Genomic DNA, 13,527 nt, shown 5'->3' with positions numbered 1-13,527 from the left:
TGGAGGACAGGGTTCAATAACAGCTAGGAGGGAGAGTATTGGAGGACAGGGTTCAATAACAGCTAGGAGGGAGAGTACTGGAGGACAGGGTTCAATAACAGCTAGGAGGGAGAGTACTGGAGGACAAGGTTCAATAACAGCTAGGAGGGAGAGTACTGGAGGACAGGGTTCAATAACAGCTAGGGGGGAGAGTACTGGAGGACAGGGTTCAATAACAGCTAGGAGGGAGAGTATTGGAGGACAGGGTTCAATAACAGCTAGGAGGGAGAGTACTGGAGGACAGGGTTCAATAACAGCTAGGAGGGAGAGTACTGGAGGACAGGGTTCAATAACAGCTAGGAGGGAGAGTACTGGAGGACAGGTTTCAATAACAGCTAGGAGGGAGAGTACTGGAGGACAGGGTTCAATAACAGCTAGGAGGGGGAGGACAGGGATCAATAACAGCTTGGAGGGGGAGTACTGGAGGACAGGGTTCAATAACAGCTAGGAGGGGGAGGACAGGGTTCAATAACAGCTTGGAGGGGGAGTACTGGAGGACAGGGTTCAATAACAGCTAGGAGGGAGAGTACTGGAGGACAAGGTTCAATAACAGCTAGGAGGGAGAGTACTGGAGGACAGGGTTCAATAACAGCTAGGGGGGAGAGTACTGGAGGACAGGGTTCAATAACAGCTAGGATGGAGAGTACTGGAGGACAGGGTTCAATAACAGCTAGGAGGGAGAGTACTGGAGGACAGGGTTCAATAACAGCTAGGAGGGAGAGTACTGGAGGACAGGGTTCAATAACAGCTAGGAGGGGTAGGACAGGGTTCAATAACAGCTAGGAGGAGGAGGACAGGGTTCAATAACAGCTAGGAGCTGGAGTACTGGAGGACAGGGTTCAATAACAGCTAGGAGGGAGAGTACTGGAGGACAGGGTTCAATAACAGCTAGGAGGGGTAGGACAGGGTTCAATAACAGCTAGGAGGAGGAGGACAGGGTTCAATAACAGCTAGGAGGGGGAGGACAGGGTTCAATAACAGCTAGGAGGGAGAGTACTGGAGGACAGGGTTCAATAACAGCTAGGATGAGGTGGACAGGGTTCAATAACAGCTAGGAGGGAGAGTACTGGAGGACAGGTCCCAATAACAGCTAGGAGGGAGAGTACTGGAGGACAGGGTTCAATAACAGCTAGGAGGGGGAGTACTGGAGGACAGGGTTCAATAACAGCTAGGGGGGAGGACAGGGTTCAATAACAGCTAGGAGGAGGAGGACAGGGTTCAATAACAGCTAGGAGGGAGAGGACAGGGTTCAATAACAGCTAGGAGAAAGAGTACTGGAGGACAGGTTCAATAACAGCTAGGAGGGAGAGTACTGGATGAGGACAGGGTTCAATAACAACTAGGAGGGAGATTACTGGAGGACAGGGTTCAATAACAGCTAGGAGGGGGAGTACTGGAGGACAGGGTTCAATAACAGCTAGGTGTGAGAGGACAGGGTTCAATAACAGCTAGGAGGAGGAGGACAGGGTTCAATAACAGCTATGAGGGGGAGTACTGGAGGACAGGGTTCAATAACAGCTAGGAGCTGGAGTACTGGAGGACAGGGTTCAATAACAGCTAGGAGGGAGAGCACTGGAGGACAGGTCCCAATAATAGCTAGGAGGGGGAGTACTGGAAGACAGGGTTCAATAACAGCTAGGGGGAGAGGACAGGGTTCAATAACAGCTAGGAGGAGGAGGACAGGGTTCAATAACAGCTAGGAGGAGGAGTACTGGAGGAGACAGTGTTCAATAACAGCTATGAGGGAGAGTACTGGAGGACAGGGTTCAATAACAGCTAGGAGGGAGAGTACTGGAGGACAGGTCCCAATAACAGCTAGGAGGGAGAGTACTGGAGGACAGGGTTCAATAACAGCTAGGGGGGAGGACAGGGTTCAATAACAGCTTGGAGGGAGAGGACAGGGTTCAATAACAGCTAGGAGAAAGAGTACTGGAGGACAGGTTCAATAACAGCTAGGAGGGAGAGTACTGGGGGACAGGGTTCAATAACAGCTAGGAGGGAGAGTACTGGAGGACAGGGTTCAATAACATCTAGGAGGGAGAGTACTGGAGGACAGGGTTCAATAACAGCTAGGAGGGGGAGGACAGGGTTCAATACCAGCTTGGAGGGGGAGGACAGGGTTCAATAACAGCTAGGAGGAGGAGGACAGGGTTCAATAACAGCTAGGAGGGAGAGGACAGGGTTCAATAACAGCTAGGAGGGAGAGTACTGGAGGGCAGGGTCCAATAACAGCTAGGAGGGAAAGTCCTGGAGGAGGACAGGGTTCAATAACAGCTAGGAGAGGGAGTACTGGAGGACAGGTCCCAATATAAGCTAGCAGGGAGAGTACTGAAGGACAGGGTTCAATAACAGCTAGTAGGGGAAGTACTGGAGGACAGGTCCCAATAACAGATAGGAGGGAGATTACTGGAGGACAGGGTTCAATAACAGCTAGGAGGGAGGACAGGGTTCAATAACAGCTAGGAGGGAGAGTACTGGAGGACAGGGTTCAATACCAGCTAGGAGGGGGAGTACTGGAGGACAGGTCCCAATGACAGCTAGGAGGGGGAGTACCGGAGGACAGGGTTCAATAACAGCTAGGAGAGGGAGTACTGGAGGACAGGTCCCAATTTAAGCTAGCAGGGAGAGTACTGAAGGACAGGGTTCAATAACAGCTAGTAGGGGAAGTACTGGAGGACAGGTCCCAATAACAGCTAGGAGGGAGATTACTGGAGGACAGGGTTCAATAACAGCTAGGAGGGAGAGTACTGGAGGACAGGGTTCAATAACAGCTAGGAGGGAGAGTACTGGAGCACAGGGTTCAATAACAGCTTTCTCTGTGACATCTTCAGTATGTCGTCTCAAAGTGGACAGGTTCAAGTCTGGAGACTGAAAGGTGGACTTTTATTTTTGTACCCTTTTCTATCAGTGACGCGTCTTACTGTATGTCCCTTTTACAGTCCTCACCCAGTGAAGCCCCTGACCCCAGAGGAGAAGAGGCGGGCGGAACTTTCCGAGGGGCGGTCGGTGCTGGACAAACTTAAGTCCTCTATCCACCCGGGGAGGAGCAGCCAGCCCACCGAGCAGCAGCCTGAGAAGAAAAAGGTACAGCAGTGACTAGCTGGCACACACCACACAGAACTACCACACATAACTACCACACAGAACTACCACACATAACTACCACACAGAACTACCACACATAACTACCACACAGAACTACCACACATAACTACCACACAGAACTACCACACATAACTACCACACAGAACTACCACACATAACTACCACACAGAACTACCACACAGAACTACCACACATAACTACCACACAGAACTACCACACAGAACTACCACACATAACTACCACACAGAACTACCACACAGAACTACCACACAGAACTACCACACAGAACTACCATACAGAACTACCACACAGAACTACCACACAGAAAGCACAAACTGAAGCAATTGGCAGTTTCTCTGTTTAACTTAATCCCCCCTCTCTCTTTGTCTTTACCTCTCCTTTCTCCCCCTCTCTCTCTCGTTGTCTTTACCTCTCCTTTTTCCCCCTCTCTCTCTCGTTGTCTTTACCTCTCCTTTCTCCCCCTCTCTCGTTGTCTTTACCTCTCCTTTCTCCCCCCTCTCTCTCTCGTTGTCTTTACCTTTCCTTTCTCCCCCTCTCTCTCTCGTTGTCTTTACCTCTCCTTTCTCCCCCTCTCTCGTTGTCTTTACCTCTCCTTTCTCCCCCTCTCTCGTTGTCTTTACCTCTCCTTTCTCCCCCCTCTCTCTATCGTTGTCTTTGCCTCGCCTTTCTCCCCCTCTCTCTCTCGTTTATTTTACCTCTCCTTTCTCCCCCTCTCTCTCTCGTTGTCTTTACCTCGCATTTCTCCCCCTCTCTCTCTCGTTGTCTTTGCCTCGCCTTTCTCCCCCTCTCTCTCTCATTGTCTTTACCTCGCCTTTCTCCCCCTCTCTCTCTCGTTGTCTTTACCTCTCCTTTCTCCCCCTCTCTCTCTCGTTGTCTTTACCTCTCCTTTCTCCCCCTCTCTCTCTCGTTGTCTTTACCTCGCATTTCTCCCCCTCTCTCTCTTGTTGTCTTTACCTTGCCTTTCTCCCCCTCTCTCTCTCGTTGTCTTTACCTCTCCTTTCTCCCCCTCTCTCTCTCATTGTCTTTACCTCTCCTTTCTCCCCTCTCTCGTTGTCTTTACCTCTCCTTTCTCCCCCTCTCTCGTTTTCTTTACCTCTCCTTTCTCCCTCTCTCTCTCATTGTCTTTACCTCTCCTTTCTCCCCCCTCTCTCTCTGGTTGTCTTTACCTCGCCTTTCTCCCCCTCTCTCTCTCGTTGTCTTTACCTCTCCTTTCTCCCCCTCTCTCTCTCGTTGTCTTTACCTCTCCTTTCTCCCCCTCTCTCGTTGTCTTTACCTCTACTTTCTCCCCCTCTCTCGTTGTCTTTACCTCGCCTTTCTCCCCCTCTCGCGTTGTCTTTACCTCTCCTTTCTCCCCCTCTCTCGTTGTCTTTACTTCTCTTTTCTCCCCCTCTCTCGTTGTCTTTACCTCGCCTTTCTCCCCCTCTCTCGTTGTCTTTACCTCGCCTTTCTCCCCCTCTCTCTCTCGTTGTCTTTACCTCGCCTTTCTCCCCCTCTCTCTCTCGTTGTCTTTACCTCGCCTTTCTCCCCCTCTCTCTCTCGTTGTCTTTACCTCGCCTTTCTCCCCCTCTCTCTCTCGTTGTCTTTACCTCATCTCTCTCCCCCTCTTTCTTTCTCTCCAAGTCTCTGACGGAGGGAGCTGGACCTTACTACCACCTGACCCACAGTGAGCTGGTCGCCCTCCTCCTCCAACGGGAGGCAGACCTACACCGGCAGAGGGTGGAGTTTGACCACCAAGGGGCGTTGCTAGCAAAGCGGGAGGCGGAGTTGAAGAAGATGAAGCCTCAGGTTAGGGATCTGGAGGACTACATAGACACGCTGCTGGTTCGCATTATGGAGCAGACTCCCACCATCCTGCAGGTCGGCACCAAGCTCAAGTGACCGAGAGAGGGACTGATGGAATGGGGGTAACTAGCACCTAGGGTTGTGACATTCCCAGGTTTTCTAGAAATCCTGGTTGGAAGATTCCCGGAATCCGGAGGGAATAAGCACGGAATCCAGGAATACTCTTACTGGGATTTCTGGGAAAACCTGAGAATTTTGTTTGACGCAATTTTGCAACCCTGCTTGCACCTCGTTACTCTGACCCTCCCCCCATAACAACCTCTACTCTGACCCCCCCATAACAACCTCTACTCTGACCGCCCCCATAACAACACAACAACAATAGCTGTCTTCTTTATTAGTCTGTTCACTGCTGTGCTTCTGACATAATACTGTAGCTAGAGAACACAGCACTGACAAAGGGGATGGTTTGGAATTGACTTCACTTGTATTGGAAGGTGCCCTCCCTGGTTTTGAAGGGGTTTGGGTTGCGGTGGGTTTGGGTTTGGGTTGCGGTGGTGGGTTGTGGTTTGTAAGGTTATGGTTTGGTAGAGGTCGTGGGGTTAAACAAGAGTCTCCTCAGGTTGTTTCAGGTATACCCAGTTGGTATTGAGCTAAGAGATCAAACCCAGATCACTCCGATACTGAATGACTTCCTCTTCATCACCTAGGCTACATCCAAAATGGCACCCTAGATCCTGTGTAGTGCACTACTTTTGATCAGGGCCCAAAGGGAAACCCATATAGGGCTCTGGTCAATAGTAGTGCACTATATAGGGAATAGGGTGCCATTTGGAATGCAGGCCCAGTCACTTCACAACCTAGACATTTTGCCCTGCAGACAAGTGCACCTACCACAGTTGTCAAGCTACAAACCAAATGAGAGATAGGAACTATCACTCATGTGTTATGGGCTGTGTCCCTAAAGTAGTGCACTATGTAGGGAATAGGGTGCCATTTAGGATGAAAAAATGATGTGCAAATGAATGGAATGGGAAGTGGTTTTAGGTTCAAAAGTGTTCTTATAAAAACAAACAGATGAATAGTTTGATCTTTGATGCGAAGTTCAGCTTGATTTGCTTTTTCTTTCATTTCTTACAATATGCTGCTTCTAACGTGGTGTATTGCAGACAGACAGGCAGACAGACAGACAGACAGACAGGCAGACAGGCAAACAGACAGGCAAACAGACAGGCAGGCAGGCAGGCAGGCAGGCAGACAGACAGACAGACAGACACACAGACAGACAGGCAGGCAGGCAGGCAGGCAGGCAGGCAGACAGACAGACAGACAGACAGACAGACAGACAGACAGACAGACAGACAGACTGACAGACAGACAGACAGACAGACAGACAGGCAGGCAGGCAGGTAGACAGACAGACAGGCAGACAGGCAGACAGACAGACAGACAGACAGACAGACAGACAGACAGACAGACAGACAGGCATAATGTGTTGATACCATTAAGATAAGTACTGTAGGTCTCAGTGTTAGGCCTATTAGACAGGCAGGCAGGCAGACAGACAGACAGACAGACAGACAGACAGACAGACAGACAGACAGGCAGGCAGGCAGACAGACAGACAGACAGAATGTGTTGATACCATTAAGATAAGTACTGTAGGTCTCAGTGTTAGGCCTATTACCCGGCTAGATACTGTACTGTTTCAGATGATACTACCAGGCTAAGAAATTGAGTGTTGTGTAGTGCAGATAGACGTGCACAGAATGTATTGACACGATCAGGTTAAGTATTGTACCTTTTCAGATAGTGTGGCAAAAATTCTGATCGGGTTTTCCAGAAATCCAGGCTGGATAATTCCGGGATTCAGAAGGGAATAAGTAGGAAATCCGGAATCCTCCAACAAGGACTTTTGGAAAAGAAAAAACATGTTGGGAAACCCTAGTTTCAGATGTTACGGTCGGGAAAAGTATTGTACTGTTTCAGATGTATTGTTAATACCAGGCTAAGAACTGTCTGGGTGACACTGCTTCTCCAACACGCTTCTCCTTCCTTCCACTGTGCATTATTAAATCAACACAATTTATTATAGAGACAAAATAATGCTTAGAAACATGATTTCTTATAGCAACAAAACAATGCTTAGAAACATACTGGCACTTGACTCCCCTCTGCCTGTCTCTCTGCCCCTGTATGTCCCCCCCATTCCCTGCGCTTGAGCTAAAGCATGCGTACTACTACTAATAATGCTGTCAGGTGTGTTACTAAAGGGATATATAACGTATCTACAGCTGTATATGCCATATTGAAATGCCAAATGCTGCCTTATTGTTTATCCTTAATGCTCCAGTTCACAGTTTGGTTCCAGAATAGCACTTCATTTCACCTAAAGGAGATTGGGACACATGAAGAAAAAGTCAAGCCATTGTCCCGTGACTGTTATTCTGTCACAGGACACAACGCTTTGCTTTGTTGCAATGTTATTTAGTTGTTGTTTAGTTCATCACACAAGAAGAAACCACATTGTGTGCATACTAACAGGTTATGAGCAGAAACCCCATTGTGTTCATACTAACAGGTTATGAGAAGAAACCCCATTGTGTGCATACTAACAGGTTATGAGCAGAAACCCCATTGTGTTCATACTAACAGGTTATGAGCAGAAACCCCATTGTGTGCATACTAATAGGTTATGAGCAGAAACCCCATTGTGTGCATACTAATAGGTTATGAGAAGAAACCCCATTGTGTTCATACTAACAGGTTATGAGCAGAAACCCCATTGTGTGCATACTAATAGGTTATGAGCAGAAACCCCATTGTGTGCATACTAACAGGTTATGAGCAGAAACCACATTGTGTGCATACTAACAGGTTATGAGCAGAAACCCCATTGTGTGCATACTAACAGGTTAAGAGCAGAAACCCCATTGTGTGCATACTAATAGGTTATGAGCAGAAACCCCATTGTGTGCATACTAACAGGTTATGAGCAGAAACCCCATTGTGTGCATACTAACAGGTTATGAGCAGAAACCCCATTGTGTGCATACTAACAGGTTAAGAGCAGAAACCCCATTGTGTGCATACTAATAGGTTATGAGCAGAAACCCCATTGTGTGCATACTAACAGGTTATGAGCAGAAACCCCATTGTGTGCATACTAACAGGTTATGGGCAGAAACCCCATTGTGTGCATACTAATAGGTTATGAGAAGAAACCCCATTGTGTGCATACTAACAGGTTATGAGCAGAAACCCCATTGTGTGCATACTAACAGGTTATGAGCAGAAACCCCATTGTGTGCATACTAACAGGTTATGAGCAGAAACCCCATTGTGTGCATACTAACAGGTTATGAGCAGAAACCCCATTGTGTGCATACTAATAGGTTATGAGCAGAAACCCCATTGTGTGCATACTAACAGGTTATGAGCAGAAACCCCATTGTGTGCATACTAATAGGTTATGAGCAGAAACCCCATTGTGTGCATACTAACAGGTTATGAGCAGAAACCCCATTGTGTGCATACTAACAGGTTATGAGCAGAAACCCCATTGTGTGCATACTAATAGGTTATGAGCAGAAACCCCATTGTGTGCATACTAACAGGTTATGAGCAGAAACCACATTGTGTGCATACTAACAGGTTATGAGCAGAAACCCCATTGTGTGCATACTAACAGGTTAAGAGCAGAAACCCCATTGTGTGCATACTAATAGGTTATGAGCAGAAACCCCATTGTGTGCATACTAACAGGTTATGAGCAGAAACCCCATTGTGTGCATACTAACAGGTTATGAGCAGAAACCCCATTGTGTGCATACTAACAGGTTAAGAGCAGAAACCCCATTGTGTGCATACTAATAGGTTATGAGCAGAAACCCCATTGTGTGCATACTAACAGGTTATGAGCAGAAACCCCATTGTGTGCATACTAACAGGTTATGGGCAGAAACCCCATTGTGTGCATACTAATAGGTTATGAGAAGAAACCCCATTGTGTGCATACTAACAGGTTATGAGCAGAAACCCCATTGTGTGCATACTAACAGGTTATGAGCAGAAACCCCATTGTGTGCATACTAACAGGTTATGAGCAGAAACCCCATTGTGTGCATACTAACAGGTTATGAGCAGAAACCCCATTGTGTGCATACTAATAGGTTATGAGCAGAAACCCCATTGTGTGCATACTAACAGGTTATGAGCAGAAACCCCATTGTGTGCATACTAATAGGTTATGAGCAGAAACCCCATTGTGTGCATACTAACAGGTTATGAGCAGAAACCCCATTGTGTGCATACTAACAGGTTATGAGCAGAAACCCCATTGTGTGCATACTAATAGGTTATGAGAAGAAACCCCATTGTGTGCATACTAACAGGTTATGAGCAGAAACCCCATTGTGTGCATACTAACAGGTTATGAGCAGAAACCCCATTGTGTGCATACTAACAGGTTATGAGCAGAAACCCCATTGTGTGCATACTAACAGGTTATGAGCAGAAACCCCATTGTGTGCATACTAACAGGTTATGAGCAGATGATGATTACCTGTGGAATGCCAAAAAGCCAAACCTTGAACCCTAATGAACATATGGAGGTTTGATTTACTGTAGTTATTGAATTATGAAGCCACTGTTGCTAAATGGGTTCCAGTTTGTTGAGCTGTCATTCCCTTTCCTTGTCATAGTGGAATGTCAGCACAAACGGACTGGATTTCTCCAGGCTAAACTGTTACCGCATTTCTAGATGTTCTTACACTACCCTCCTCTTCAGAAGCGTAGAAATAGAATGGTCAGAACATACAGAGCCTTAAGAAAGTATTCAACCTTCGATCTTGATTTGGTAAGTGTTGAACCCCCCGAGTCAATACATGTTAGAATCCCCTTTGGCAGCGATTACAGCTGGGAGTCTTTGAGTCTCTAAAAGCTTTTCACACCTGGATTGTTCAGCATTTTACCCATTATCCCTTTAAAAACTCTTCAAGCTCTGTCAAGTTGGTTGTCAAGTTGGTTGTTGATCATTGCTAGACAACCATTTAAGTCTTGCCATAGATTTCCAAGCTGATTTAAGTAAAAGGTTTAACTTGGCCACTCAAGTACCTTCAATGTTGTCTTGGTAAGCAACTCTTGTAGATTTGGCCTTGTGTTTTAGGTTATTGTCCTGCTGAAAGGTGAATTAATCCCCCAGGGTCTGTTGGAAAGCAGACTGAACCAGGTTTTCCTCTAAGATTTTGCCTGTTTTAGCTCTATTCTGTACATTTTTATCCTGAAAAACTCCCCAGTCCTTATCGATGACAAGCATACCCATAACATAATGCAGACACCACCATGCCTGAAAATATAAAGAGTGGTACTCAGTGATGTGTGGGATTTGCCCCAAACGCTTTTTATTCAGAACAAAATGTTTGTTTCTTTACCAATTTGTTTGCAGTATTGCTTCAGTGCCTCATTGCAAACAGGATGCATGTTTTGTAATATGTTCTATTCTCTAGAGGCTTCCTTCTTTTCACTCTGTCAGTTAGGTTAGTATTGTGGAGTAACCACACTTGTTGATCCATCCTCAGTTCTCCTATCACAGCCATTAAACTCTTTTAAAATCACATTGGCCACATGGTGAAATCACTGAGCGGTTTCCTGAATAGGAAAACCTCTATGGTCTTTGTGGTTGTATCTGTGTTTGAAATTCACATCTCAAATGTCTTTTTTAATTTTTCCTTTATTTAACTAGGCAAGTCAGTTAAGAACAAATTCTTATTTACAATGACTGCCTAGGAACAGTGGGTTAACTGCCTGTTCAGGGGCAGAACGACAGATTTGTACCTGGTCAGCTCGGGGATTTGATCTTGCAACCTTTCAGTTCCCAGTCCAACGCTCTAACCACGAGGCCTCCTGTCGCCCCTACCTTACAGGTAATTGTATGTGTGGAGTACAGAGATGAGGTAGTCATTCAACCATCATGTTAAAAACTTACTGCACACAGAGTCCATGCAACTTATTATGTGACTTGTTAAGCACATTTTTACTTCTGAGCTTATTTAGACTTGCCTTAACAAAGGGGTTGAATACTTATTGTCTCAAGACATCACAGCTTTAAATGTGATATTAAATTGTTTAACAAAAATCTACAAACAAAATTCCACTTGGACTTAACGGGGTATTGTGTGTGTAGATCAGTGACACAAACATCTCAATTAATCCATTTTAAATTCAGACTGTAACAACGAAATGTTGAAAATGTCAAGGGGGTTGAATACTTCCTGAAGGCCCTGTATTAATACTCATGGGTCGACTTCCTGCCGATCCCTCTGCCTCACTGGGCTTCTTCTTCTTGACATGACATCTCAAGAAGTTGGTTAGCCAAAAAAAGGTTTCTATCCAGTTTAAAGCACATTGATTCTGAAATAGTATAATAATGCCTCATCTCAAGTTCTGCTTTATGAATGCAGGGTCTACACTATTCCCTAGTGCACTACTTTTGGCCTGAGCCCTGTAGGCCCTGGCCAAAAGTAGTGCACTATATTTTAGGGTGCCATTTTAGCTGCAGACATTAAATGTGACTCTGCATTTTTCTAAACTGCTAATGTTTCGTCTTCCTCCTTGTCTTCCATTTTTAAAGTTCATTTCAGTTCAACTGATTGTGTATTTTGTCTCTGTTTTAGCTGGTGGAATGTGCATAAGTTAGTCAAAGATTGGAAAGTTTACAATTCGTGATACAATTGTTTCACAAATTTTATATATTTAATAAAATGATTTTGTGTTTCTTGCTCACTATATGTTTGGCTGTTCAACTTTATTTTAACACACACACACACACACACACACACACACACACACACACACACACACAGACAGAAAAATATGGATAGGCTTGGACAATTAAAATAGTGAAACTTAAGAGCTGGTTTTGCTCAGTAGTAACCACTACAGTGTCAGGTTAGACTGGTAGTAACCACTACAGTGTCAGGTTAGACTGGTAGTAACCACTACAGTGTCAGGTTAGACTGGTAGTAACCACTACAGTGTCAGGTTAGGAGGTTTAGACTGGTAGTAACCACTACAGTGTCAGGTTAGACTGGTAGTAACCACTACAGTGTCAGGTTAGACTGGTAGTAACCACTACAGTGTCAGGTTAGACTGGTAGTAACCACTACAGTGTCAGGTTAGGAGGTTTAGACTGGTAGTAACCACTACAGTGTCAGGTTAGGAGGTTTAGACTGGTAGTAACCACCACAGTGTCAGGATAGACTGGTAGTAACCACTACAGTGTCAGGTTAGACTGGTAGTAACCACTACAGTGTCAGGATAGACTGGTAGTAACCACTACAGTGTCAGGTTAGGAAGTTTAGACTGGTAGTAACCACTACAGTGTCAGGATAGACTGGTAGTAACCACTACAGTGTCAGGATAGACTGGTAGTAACCACTACAGTGTCAGGTTAGGAGGTTTAGACTGGTAGTAACCACTACAGTGTCAGGATAGACTGGTAGTAACCACTACAGTGTCAGGATAGACTGGTAGTAACCACTACAGTGTCAGGATAGACTGGTAGTAACCACTACAGTGTCAGGTTAGACTGGTAGTAACCACTACAGTGTCAGGTTAGACTGGTAGTAACCACTACAGTGTCAGGTTAGGAGGTTTAGACTGGTAGTAACCACTACAGTGTCAGGTTAGACTGGTAGTGACCACTACAGTGTCAGGTTAGGAGGTTTAGACTGGTAGTGACCACTACAGTGTCAGGTTAGACTGGTAGTGACCACTACAGTGTCAGGTTAGACTGGTAGTAACCACTACAGTGTCAGGTTAGACTGGTAGTAACCACTACAGTGTCAGGTTAGACTGGTAGTAACCACTACAGTGTCAGGTTAGACTGGTAGTAACCACTACAGTGTCAGGTTAGACTGGTAGTAACCACTACAGTGTCAGGTTAGGAGGTTTAGACTGGTAGTAACCACTACAGTGTCAGGTTAGACTGGTAGTAACCACTACAGTGTCAGGTTAGGAGGTTTAGACTGGTAGTAACCACTACAGTGTCAGGATAGACTGGTAGTAACCACTACAGTGTCAGGTTAGACTGGTAGTAACCACTACAGTGTCAGGATAGACTGGTAGTAACCAGGACTCACTAAACAGAGAACATCCCTGGTCATCCCTACTGCCTCTGATCTGGAGGACTCACTAAACAGAGAACATCCCTGGTCGTCCCTACTGCCTCTGATCTGGAGGACTCACTAAACAGAGAACATCCCTGGTCCTCCCTACTGCCTCTGATCTGGAGGACTCACTAAACAGAGAACATCCCTGGTCATCCCCACTGTCTCTGATCTGGTGGACTCACTAAACAGAGAACATCCCTGGTCATCTCTACTGCCTCTGATCTGGAGTACTCACTAAACAGAGAACATCCCTGGTCATCCCTACTGCCTCTGATCTGGAGGACTCACTAAACAGAGAACATCCCTGGTCATCCCTACTGCCTCTGATCTGGAGGACTCACTAAACAGAGAACATCCCTGGTCATCCCTACTGCCTCTGATCTGGAGGACTCACTAAACAGAGAACATC

The 13,527-nt window shown here is 46.0% G+C and overlaps 1 protein-coding gene across 4 annotated transcripts in view; it reads left to right on the top strand.

Moving 5' to 3' along the window:
- The window catches only part of rab11fip5a (RAB11 family interacting protein 5a (class I)), a 58,245-nt gene extending 46,510 nt beyond the window's left edge, over nucleotides 1-11,735 (top strand). For 2 of the 4 annotated variants that reach the window (XM_036955437.1, XM_036955438.1), the window contains 3 exons: nucleotides 2,979-3,123; nucleotides 4,786-5,069; nucleotides 7,301-11,735. In XM_036955437.1, the coding sequence (XP_036811332.1) occupies nucleotides 2,979-3,123; nucleotides 4,786-5,043 (403 nt within the window). In that variant the 3' untranslated portion in view covers nucleotides 5,044-5,069; nucleotides 7,301-11,735. The remainder of the gene's footprint in view (nucleotides 1-2,978; nucleotides 3,124-4,785; nucleotides 5,070-7,300) is intronic. The other 2 variants (XR_005037842.1, XR_005037843.1) reach the window with 2 other exon arrangements.
- Nucleotides 11,736-13,527: the final 1,792 nt, after the last annotated feature.

The sequence above is a fragment of the Oncorhynchus mykiss genome, chromosome 19, assembly GCF_013265735.2.
Source record: "Oncorhynchus mykiss isolate Arlee chromosome 19, USDA_OmykA_1.1, whole genome shotgun sequence".
Classification (NCBI taxonomy): Eukaryota; Metazoa; Chordata; class Actinopteri; order Salmoniformes; family Salmonidae; genus Oncorhynchus; species Oncorhynchus mykiss.
The sequence above is the reverse complement of the archived record's forward strand: the minus strand, read 5'-3'. Positions and strand labels throughout refer to the sequence as shown.